The 11516-nt window shown below is 38.2% G+C and overlaps 1 protein-coding gene across 1 annotated transcript in view; it reads right to left on the bottom strand.

Moving 5' to 3' along the window:
- The window catches only part of MNAT1 (MNAT1, CDK activating kinase assembly factor), a 236020-nt gene extending 224779 nt beyond the window's left edge, over positions 1 to 11241 (bottom strand). Inside the window, exon 1 of the mRNA XM_027842919.1 lies at positions 11049 to 11241. Coding sequence (XP_027698720.1) covers positions 11049 to 11137 — 89 coding nt within the window. The 5' untranslated portion in view covers positions 11138 to 11241. The remainder of the gene's footprint in view (positions 1 to 11048) is intronic.
- Positions 11242 to 11516: the final 275 nt, after the last annotated feature.

The raw sequence follows: 11516 nt of genomic DNA, 5'->3' as shown, positions 1-11516 counted from the left end.
TTTTTACATGTAATTGAGAGGAAAAATTTTTTTTAATTAAAAAAAGAAAAAACACAGAAACCTCTTCATTCAGAATTAATCAATTAATCAGAATCACATTCACTCTAATTACAAAATCCCTGACATAAACTGCCATTTGGATAAGTTATAAAGGTAATATAACTTCAATCCACTAATGATCTCATCAAATGTAGGTCTTCCTTCCATCCCTGCAATATAGATCACAACTTATCTATGCCTTCTAATCTAGACAGATTCCTTCTCTTTGGGATGTTGTTGTTGTTGTTTTGGGGGGGGGCAAAGACATGGAATTCTTGTCTATATTCTTTTACAGATATTCAACAGATGATCTACCCAATACAGTAGATGTCTCACTCTAATTTTTTTTTACATTTTGTAGGTACCAGCAAAACATTTGGGCTATCCATCTTCCCTTTCTTCCAAAAAGAAATTTCCTCAATAAATAATAGATATGTATATAGTACTTTAGAGTTTGTAAAACAATCTAAACACATAATTTCATATATACCTCACAACCTTGTAAGGTAAGTATTAAATATTATTATACCCATTTTGCATAGAAGGAAACAACCTCAGAGGTTATCTGACTGCCATGGGTCAGCAGTCTTGGATACTACTTCTAAACAGAAAAATGCTGCAGTCTATGCATGTCTCAATGTCAGTTAGATCACTTACTCTTCAGAGATTGTGGTATACTAAAATTCACAATCACAAAGAATTGTTGGGGCAAATTTGTATTTAAAAAAAAAATAGGAGAGGAGAGTCAATCTCTGCACTGGAAAGTCTGGAATCCTTAAAAGCAGGGCACCTAACTACTTTAGTGACCAGCAAGGCAGAGAATTAGTCATCTCAAACCCAATTCAACCCTTCAGACTCCAAACAAAAGAGTTAGGTACTACCAGTAGATTAGAACTAATTATGTATTAACCAATAATTACAGCTAAATCCTCAAGATAAGGGAGAATAACCCCTCACAAACTAAGAATCTTAAGAATCAACACTAGAGAAGCAGAAAGCTTAGATCCCTCACTCCGTGTGTAAGAAACAGCAAAGCCAATTCTCCCTATGTGGGGGGGGGGGGGGGAAGAATATAGGAAAAGAATTCACATAGGCTCAAAAACTGGCCTGCCCAGAAGATTGCACTGGACCTGAGGGAAGGAAGACTGTAAATACAGCTGATAGAAGTCCTGTAATCCAGACCCAGGCCTGCTAACCCAATATCCCATTTTAGAAAACTGAGGGAGCACTGAAACCCAGCCTCAGGATTCGGGTTACCAATCAATCAACCAGCATTAGGTACTTATTATGAAGCAGGCACTGTACTAAATATGTAAGACATATACAGAGTAGATGGAAGATAATGGTACTAGCAGCTGTGAGGACCAGAAAAAGCATCCTGCAGAAAACCAGTCATTCAACAAGTATTTATTAAGCCCTTACTATGTGTCAGATGAATACAAACAAAAAGAAAGACACTGCCTGCCCTCAAGAAGAGCAGATACTAATAGAAGAAGACAACACATAAAAGGAAGCTGAAAGGCAGGGAATGGTATTCACAAGAGAGCATGAATCCAGAGAGTCAGAAGCAGAGTCAAGAGAACCAAAGATGGTTGGCCTGGGGCCTTCCCTCAAAATGGAGTTTCTAGGAGGAACTCATCAATGGGAGAAGAGAGATACAAAAGTAGAGGGAGGTTCCAGAGCGGGAAATTGCAGGGTGAGAAGGCAGCTGGGGAAATGATGGCAAAGTCCAGAGAGTCAGAAGCAGAGCCATTAAAGGAATGAAGAATGGCTGGCCTGGGGTCCTTCCTCAAAATGGAGGTGACAAAAAAGTGACCTCTGAGCTGAGTCTTGAAGAAAACCAGGGATTCCAAAAGGCAAAGAAGTGGTGAGAAGGAATGAATACCAGACACAGAGAACAGCCAGTAGTACAAAATGGAGGCGGTAGTTCCTGCCAAGATGGCTACAGTTAATATTGAATAAAAATTTATTAAGCATCTACTATATGGCAGGCACTGTGCTAAGCACTGTCAAAGAAAGACATGAAACAGTCCTTGCCCACAAGGAGTTCAAAATCTAAAAAGGGAACACAAAGCATAAAAAGCTGAAAAATGGGAAGGGAGAGGTTACCTGACCTAGGGATATGATGAAGTCCTGCAACCCAAGTAGGAAATGATCTGAGGAATGGAGAAATTCAGAGTTAACTTCATCTTGCAAAATGATGAATTTCTAGTTATCATAAAGTGCAGGAAAGCAATACTTTCCAGTGAGAAAAGAGATGAAGTCTCTAGGTGTCCTCCTTAAATGGTTCGGGATCTAGGAGAAGCCCTCCACTGTCCACCCTCCCCCCTCTCCAATCAGAAAGAGGGAGGGGCCCCAAGGGCAAGGAGTAGAGAGGATACCTGAAAAGGCAGAAAAACTGCCAGCTCCCATACCTACTCCAACAAAACCCTAAAGTTCACACCAGAATAAATAGTATTTTTTTAAATCCAATAAGAAACTACAGTGACTGCTTCTACCTCAGTACTACACAAGGGGTCATGTTAGACACCAAAGAGGAATAAAAAAGAGTTCTCCCCAGATACCACCCAGCAAAGACAACATTAACCCAGCATTCACTTCCAGCACAAACAGAGGGGGACAGGAACACCTGTAGCCTGCAAGGCTCTGTGTTATAACACAGGAAAAATGGAGGACTACCCAGAGAAAGCCCCAGGTTGTTTAAAAAGCTACAAGGTAGGAACCTTGGAAGTGCTTATGAGTATCAGCAGTTCAGCAATGACCAGCACTCATACTGAGAAAGCCAAGTTCAAGGGTCCCTAACAGTGTATCCTGAGACACCAAAGAAGATCCTGAAGATTCAATGCTCTCTCTGATCCTCAAAGATGCAGGGGGCCTACCCCTAGAAGGCACAGGTGAGTGCAGGAATCCAAGTGATCCAAGAAGACACCAAGTGGGAGCAACAATCCCACTGAGTCTGTGGAGCCTGATACTGGTACAAAGGCCCAATTCTGAAATTGAAGATGGAAAAGTGGGTAAAGAAAAGGAAATAAGAGCCAAAATCAAAAAAAATCACTACTGATTTAGAGAGCCTCCAAAATTGTTACAATTGCAAGCAATGACTCAAAGGAAAAAAATGGATTTTCCACAATGACATGAATACCTAGAAGAAATTAAGAAGAAATAAAAATGGAATAAAAGCTCTTGAAAAAAGAATTCAAAGAAAAATAAAAAGACCATTCAGTAAGAAATAGAGGTGACTCCTTGCCCCAATACGTAAGAATAAGTTCAGCAGTAATGGCCCAAAAGCCCTATTCCCAAAGAGAGAATCTGAATATCAATTAGCCCTCAATTTCCACACAAGAGTCAGCCCCAATGCTGAACCTTGATCCAGAAATCAACTCAAAAATCCAAACTCTTCACTCATATTGAGCCCTTAACTGCATTCAGGACCTTTCTGGACTGCCCTGTGTGTGTCCAATCATCCCTAACTATCCCAACTATGTGAATTACCCATCCCCAAGTCCAGTGAAACTTGCGTGCTGCGCTTCCTGTCTGCTTCTGACTCACGTTTTTTGTGTTTTATCTAGTGCTGAGCCTCCCAGCCTCAAATGAGCCCAAGGCTGACATTAGCTGTAATTGCACCTCTTTTCCAAATTGTTTACTTAGGGAATAGAAAGCAAGGGCTGAATCCTAAACTGTGTGGCCACGATAGCAGGGCCCTTCCCCTTCCCTAGGACATCAGAGCTATAATAAGGGCCCCTCAGGCTTTCCCTCCAGCAAGAGAAGTGGCAACAATGCTCTACAGGTTCATCAACCTGGCAATGGAAGTGGCAGAGGAGAGATTACTAGCTTTTCTTTGATATACCAAAGCTTCTCAAGTCTGTGTTAGGATCCAGTCTCCTGATTTTATAAAGATATGTATGTGGGTAGATAGTTACTGATGTTCCTTCTCTCACTTTCTCTTTTGGGTAATATAATCATAATATTATCCATAATTTTTTCTACTCTTTTGGTTTGCTCTCCTGAGATTATTTACTTAGTTATTTACAGACATTTATTATCTCTCCTTCCCACTGCCCACCCCTCAAGTGAACAATATAAAACAAGGAAAAAGAAAATATTCATAACCAAAATGAATAGTACACAAAGTCCCACCTTGGCCATGTCCAAAAATGTGTTGCATTCTGCATTTTAAATCCATCAACTCTCTGGCAGAAGGTAGGCGACCTGCTTCATCATAAGTTCTCTGGAATTGTGGTTTATCACTGTACTAATCAGTTATAAAATCATTCAAAGTCATTTTTTGCTATAAAGTTGTCATAATTAATATAAATTGCTCTCCTAGTTCTGCTCACTTCATTCTACATCAGTTCGTATGTCTTCCCAGTTTCCTCCAAAGCTGTCCATTTCATTATTTTTGGCACAATAACATTCCATTTATTCACATACTGTAATTTATTTATCCATTCCCCAATAAATGAGTACCAACTAAGTTTTCAATTCTTTCCCACTGCAAGACGAGCTGCTATAAATATTTTGTACTTATGGGTCCTTTTCTTTTTTCATTGTTCTGTTTGAGGTATAGACCTAGTAGTGGTATGCACAATTTAATAACGTTTTGGACAGAGTTACAAATTGCCTTCCAGAATAGCAAGACCAGTTCACTACTCCACCAAAATTTCATTAATGTACCTATTTTCCTCCCATCCCCTCCAACATCTGTCATATTCTTCTGGCAGCTTTTTTGGAATCTCATAAGCATGAGCAACCTCAGTTACTTTAATTTGCATTTCTCTAATTATACATATTTTTTGTATGGTTACCATTAGCTCTAATTTCTTGCTTTGAAAACTGTCTATTCATGTCCCTTGACCATTTATCTATGGGGAATGACTTAGTCTTATAAATTTGAAATGATTCCTCAACTATCATGGATATTAGACCTTTATCAGAGAAACTTGCTGCAAAGGTTTGTTTTTTTTTCTCCTCCAGTTACCTGTTTCTGTTCTAATTTTAATGGCATTAGATATTTGTGCAAAACCTTTTATAATCAAAACTATTTTATCTTCTATGACTTTAAGATATTTTATAAATGATACCTGAATGTTTTCAATTCCAGATTTCCTAAATATACACTCGATCTGGTCCATGTACTATCCCTATTTCACCATCTGAAGTGTGATCTTAACAGTCAAAGTTCTCAAAAGCAGAAAAAAGGAAATACAGATTAAATTCACACATCAATGAAAAACAATCATACATCAATGAAAACTGGCATATATACCATGGCTAATACCTGCGTTTTTGAGTATGTTAACAAAAAAAATTCTAATTCTATAGAAAATCTACAATTAAAGAAGTATGCCTTAAGTGTTTTATTTTATAAAATTATACATGGTGTCTTAAGATATGTATATTGAGTATTTTAAGCTATTAAAGCTTAAAACTGCACTAAGACTTTTATGACACTATATAAATGAAATATATATGTATGTACCTTGATTAAAATCTCAAAAGAACTAGACTCCTCAAATGATTGGAATTTTCTACCTTCAACTTTTAGAAGAAACAAGTTATTAGAAAAGAACTTTACAGAAGTAATTTTTTTAACATAGAGTATTAATTAGAATCAGTACATATTGAATTCAAGCTCCTAAACCTTCTATATCTACAGTACTACAATAATTACTGATGTTCAGAATTAACATACTGAATCATAAAAGTTTTCACTACACTATATTGATTCAGCTGATTAACTCAAGTTGCTAAAAGATTCAATTAGCCAAAACACCATTTTTCTCCAAGCATTTCAGTTAATCAAAATTTTAGTCAAAGTAAAAGAAAGCAGAATAATGAGCTATGGATATTACAAGTTTTATTCTTGCAAAGACATTTATTATTTTCCAATAAATAAAAATTAAAGTATTAAACTAAAAACATTTAAAGCCTACAAAGGAAGTGTAAGTTCTTTACCATTCCTGTGTTTTTAAAGCAATCAGTGATATAAAAAATGATGCAATCCTATGGTCCAACAAATTATAACATATGAATGTAATGGAATATTATTATGCTATAAGAGATACGAGAGACAATGTCAGAAAATTCTAGGTAGTACAAACTGCTGCAAAGTGAAGTAGAACCAGAACAATTTATACAAGGACAACAACACTGTTAAAAAAAAAAACCAGCATAACTTTATAACTTTTAGAATGTTGATAAATGCAATGACCAGCCATGTATCCAGAGGGCCTTTGATACTAGCCACTTCTTGACAGACCTGATGAATTCAAGGTGCAGTAGACATACTTTCTCAGACATAGCCATTGTATGGATTTGCTCTAACTGTGATCATTTGTTACAATACTAGTACCTAATAGCTAACATTTATATAGCACCTACTACGTGCCACGCACTAGGCTAAGCACTTTACAAATATTATCTCATTTGATTCTCATAACGTTGGCAAGAAGGGGCAATTATTATCCCCATTTTACAGATGAGGAAACCAAAGCAAACCAAAGTTATGTGATTTGCCCAGCATCACAGAGCTAGTAAATATCTAAGGCTGAATTTAAACTCAGGTCTTCCTGACTCCTGGCCCAGCTGTTTTAATTTTTTTTTTTAAATGAAGAGGCAGAGGATTTGAAGGGAAGAAGGGGGATAGCAATAGTAATGCCAAAAAAAATAGTCACTGAAACATTTTTTAACATACAGAAGACAATAAAAGGAAAGAAAGACAAGCAAAGAGTTTTGAAAATAACATTGAATTATACAATTTTTTTTTCAAAAGCACGCAGTATGTCATAGAGATTATTGATTTCACATACAACACTCTTTTTAAATTCTATTTCACAAATGGAAATGTTCCTCTTTTGGTGTTAAGAATTTTTTTAAAAATTTTAAACCAAAAAAAAAAGGAGGGGGGGAGTGGTCAGTCAAGTAGGAGAAATACCAAAAGAGAGCAGTATCACAAAGGCAGAGGGAGAAGAGAATACCCAGGACTAATGTCCAAAGCCACGGAGGTTAAAAAGCATGAAGACCGAGAACAGGCCATCAGATTTAACAACTAAGAAACCACTGATAACCTTAGAGAGAGCAATTTTAGTTGAGTAGTGGTGTTGAGAAGCAAATGGGAGTAATATAGTAGGCACTGTGAAGTATGAGGCAAGAAGTGGAGTCAAAGAACACATCTTTCTCAATGATTTTGGCTGGGAAAGGGAGAAGGGCTAGAATGAACAATGGACTGGGAAATCAGAGAAGGCTGAAATTACTGGAGGTTACAGGCAGGGTATAGAATAGGTTTAGAAGAAATAAGAAAGAGTAAAAAGTAAAAGAATGAAAGACTGTGATCCTACAGAAGATTTTCAGCACTCTTAAATACCTTCAGTGAAGGTGTGCTCATGGGTATATGCTTATAACTGTTAGCATAATTAAAGGTATTACTATCTCTGTTGCAGTCAACTTATTATCCTCCTTTCTTTCCATATGTTGTCCTAATAATAGTTCTATGGAGGGAGAATGCACTAACCGCTAGGAGGATCATAAGATCCTTAAATTTAGGTCTCGATGGTTATCAGGAAATATCTTCATTTTACCTCCCAAGTAACCCTATAAGCCTCTATCTACCCTCTATAGAATACCACTCGTGTCACCTTTTGTCTCTCCTCCTGAAGTCTCTTCTCTAACCAAGAATAACTCACAATACAAAAGATTAACAAAAACAGCAAAATGTGGAAAACAATCATCTCAATTTAAGCTGATTTGATCAACAAAAATTTATTAGTATACCTTCTATGGGCAAGACTGCATTAAATGCCAGATATTAAAGAAAAAAATTATGACATTAAATAGGTAAATTCTGCACATGGAGATAAAAAGACCAATCTGTGCATAGATAAGTCTAATAAATATCTTCCTCTAATTTTTAATTAATTCATTATTTCATAGTTCATCTAACAAAATACAAATGATGGCATGCATCTAACAGGTTAACAATTTAATCAAAATAAATGTAATGTCACAAGAAGAGAAATTCTCACTTCTTTAAAAAGAAATAAAAAGCAGTAAGACTATAAAACACATTTTCAATATTAGGTGATAAAATTATTATCACAATTAAAACACATAACCCAAACTGGTTTAATTTCATCAATTTTTAAATAAACATGCCATTATGTTTCATTAAAATTCTATAATCTTATATACAGAAACAAACAAGAACAGTAACCTAGCATTTGATAAACCCAAAGACCTTAGCCACTGAAGTAAGAATTCCCTCCTCAACAAAAAAAGCAGCAAGAAATCTGGCAGAAAATAAGTATAGACCAATGTCTCATATCATATCATATACCAAAATAAGTTTCAACTGTGTACTTGACTTTGATATAACGGGGTGTATCATAAACAAAGTAAGGGAACAAGAAACTGTCAGATTGTGGATAGGGGAATATGATAAGAGATAGAAAGGATCACGTAAGATAAAGTGGAAAAATTTGATTACATACAATTAAAAAGTTTTTGCACAAACAAAATCAATGCAGCTAAAGTTAGAAGAGAAACATGTAAATGGGAAAAAATTTGCAGCAAGTTTCTCTGGTAAAGTCACGTTTCTAAAGAATAGAGAGAACCACGTCAAATTTATAAGAATAAGTGAAATGGTCAAATGATATTAATATGCAGTTTTCAAAGGAACAAATCCAAGCAATCAATAATTATATGGGAAAAAAAAGCTTCAAATAATTAATAATTAGAAAAATACAAATTAAAACATCACTGAAGTTCCACCTCACACCATCACATTGCCAAAGTTAACAGTAAAGGAAAATGACAAAGGCTGGAGGACTTGGGGAAAATAGGTACACTAACACACAGTTGGAGTTTTGAATGGGTCCAGCCATTCTGAAAAACAATTTGAAAGTAGGCCTTATTGAAAAAGAAAGACAAAACCTTTGTAACAAATATATATAGCCAAGCAAGGTCATGTAAAAAAAAAAAAAAAAACCATGTCTCAATCTGCACTCTGAGTCACCTTTCTCTGTTAGGAGAAGGAAATCATATTTTGTCCTGAGTCCTCTAGAATTGTGGTTGGTAATTGCATTGATAAGAGTTCTAAGTCTTGTACACTTGTCTTTATGATAATGTTACTATTGTATAAATTGTTTTCTTCTTTTTGAATCAGTTCATACAGATCTTCCCAGGTTTCTCTGGTCATTTTTCTCATTTCCTTAGTCACTGAAACCTTTTGCAGTAACTCAACATTGCAAGCAGAATAAACACCCATAGCAAATAAGGAAAACTAACATCGATTAAGAAAATACCAAAAATAAAAAGCTCCAATTGCAGCAACCTAATCACAACAAACCTAGGGCTCTTTCCAATAACATTTTCTGATTAATCCCTAAATAATGTAGTAAAATATAAGTTCCTTGAGGGAACTTCCAACTTTCGTATTTCTCGCTTCTGTATTTCTATCTCCAGAACCAGGAACAGTGCCTGACACAGTAGGTGCTTAATGAATGCTTGCTGAACCTCGAAGAAACTGATAGAAAAAAATACCAACAATTATATGGCCCTTTTCATTCAAATATATGCTTTATGTGCATAAAACTTCATTGAATTTAACCGTATCTATCCAGAAGAACTTCAAGTCAACACCAATGGTAAAAATGCACTGCAAAGACCAGGACCAATTCCTGCCTTTATCATTAAAGTCATTCCCTACTTCCCCCACCTTCCCTCTACCCCCCAAGAAAAAAATTACTATCCACACAAACCTTTCAAGATTTCGGCCTTTCCTTACAGAAACATTAATTTAAAGCAAGAAGAGACCTTAGAGGTTATCTAGCACAACCCTGCATTTTCCAGATGCGAAACTAAGGGTGAAGGAGGTAAATTAGCTTGCCCCAAACCACCTTGGACTGTGAGCTCCTTAAGGGTAGAGCCTGTTTTTGCCTTTCACCTATCTCCCCATTCTTAGCACAGAGCCTCTGGCACACGGTTTAATGCTTGCAAATCAAAATTAGTGATAGTTAATAAACGCCCTTTGCCTTGACAATCGATATAACACAGGATGCAATACCCACGTCCTCTGCCTCCAAAAACTAAACCCTTCTTCCCACATTGCTCTTAATCATCATGGAAGACCAGCAGAGTCGGATGATCCATTTAAAACAAAAACCTAGTAATGGACTTGAGGAGGAAGTTTGTCTACAGTGTAAGTTGTGTGCCTAAGTTTGTCTACTGTGTGTGTAAATTGTGTTTGTCTACTGCCTTCCACTTCCGATGTGTGTTTACATGTGTGTAACTTGTGTACTGTGTAAATTGTGTCTAAGTCTGTATATAACTTTATCTACTGCCTTCAACTTCAGGGGTGTGTGTAAATTTGCCAACTGTGTGTGTTTAAGTTCGTCTACTGTAAGTTTGTGTGTCTAAGTTTCTCTACTGCCTTCTGCTTCTTGTGTGAGTTTGTCTACTCCGCTCGAGTGTTTGCGTCTGTGTCTAAGTTTCTCTATCGCCTTCAACTTCGCAAAGCGCTTTCCTAGCTGTTAACTCATTCCCTTCACAAAAAAAATTTTTTTTAATTTAATTGTTTTTACAGTCTGGTAAAGGACCCTTGCCCTCCTCCCCTCTCCCTCCCACCCCCAGCCCTAGACACAGTAGCCTTCCTTCAGGAACAAGCAGCCCCCACGAAGCAGGACCCGGTTCATGGCCGTGGCCTGGGTTGTCTCAGGTCACCGCGGCTTCCTCTTCGCCCCGCCCCCGTCCCTCCCGGAGCTTCCCGCACCCTCTCTGGCCTTCGACTCCCTCCCATTCTCTTTCGGCCAACAGAATGTAAGCTCCTTGAGGGCAGGGTCCGTCTTTTTTTTTTTTTTTTTTAGGAGGGGTGACAGGAGGGGGTGGTATTCGTATCCCCAGCGGCGCCCAGCACAGGGCCAGAAATGCCGTAAGCGCTTGCTAAATGCGTGTTGACTGACTGAATGGTTGAGTGAGCGCCCTCCTCGGCCCCCGCCCAGCCCCGCCACACTCACAGCGTGTGCCCGCACACATTCACCATCAGCTTCAGGGAAGGGTTCCGGTACTTGGTGGTCTTACAACGAGGGCAGCCCTGGTCGTCCATGGCGCCTTCGCTCTACCTCCTGACTGACTCCCACCCCCAACGCCAAACTCCCGGCCGCAGGCTCTCGCCACTAGTGGAAGCAAAGCCGGTCTCCCTCCGCGAGCGGGTTCCGTCGGTGAATGGGATCCGGCGGGAGCGCGGCGCCACCAAACAAAGGTTCCGGCCGGGGGGGAGGTGCGGGGGCGGGGAAGAGGCACAGAGAGAGAGAGAGAGGAGAGAGACAGACGGAAAGAGAAAGAGAGAGAGAAAGAGGGGAGAGAGAAGAGAGACTGAAGAAAGAGAGAGAGACGGAGACAGATTCGGAGAGAGAGAGAGAGAAACTCTAAGCCTGCTGGTGGTTGCTAGGTTCTCTCCTGCATCTTTCAAGGAAACTGGGACC

The sequence above is a fragment of the Vombatus ursinus genome, unplaced genomic scaffold (assembly GCF_900497805.2).
Source record: "Vombatus ursinus unplaced genomic scaffold, bare-nosed wombat genome assembly UNPS02014893.1, whole genome shotgun sequence".
Taxonomy (NCBI): domain Eukaryota; kingdom Metazoa; phylum Chordata; class Mammalia; order Diprotodontia; family Vombatidae; genus Vombatus; species Vombatus ursinus.
The sequence above is the reverse complement of the archived record's forward strand: the minus strand, read 5'-3'. Positions and strand labels throughout refer to the sequence as shown.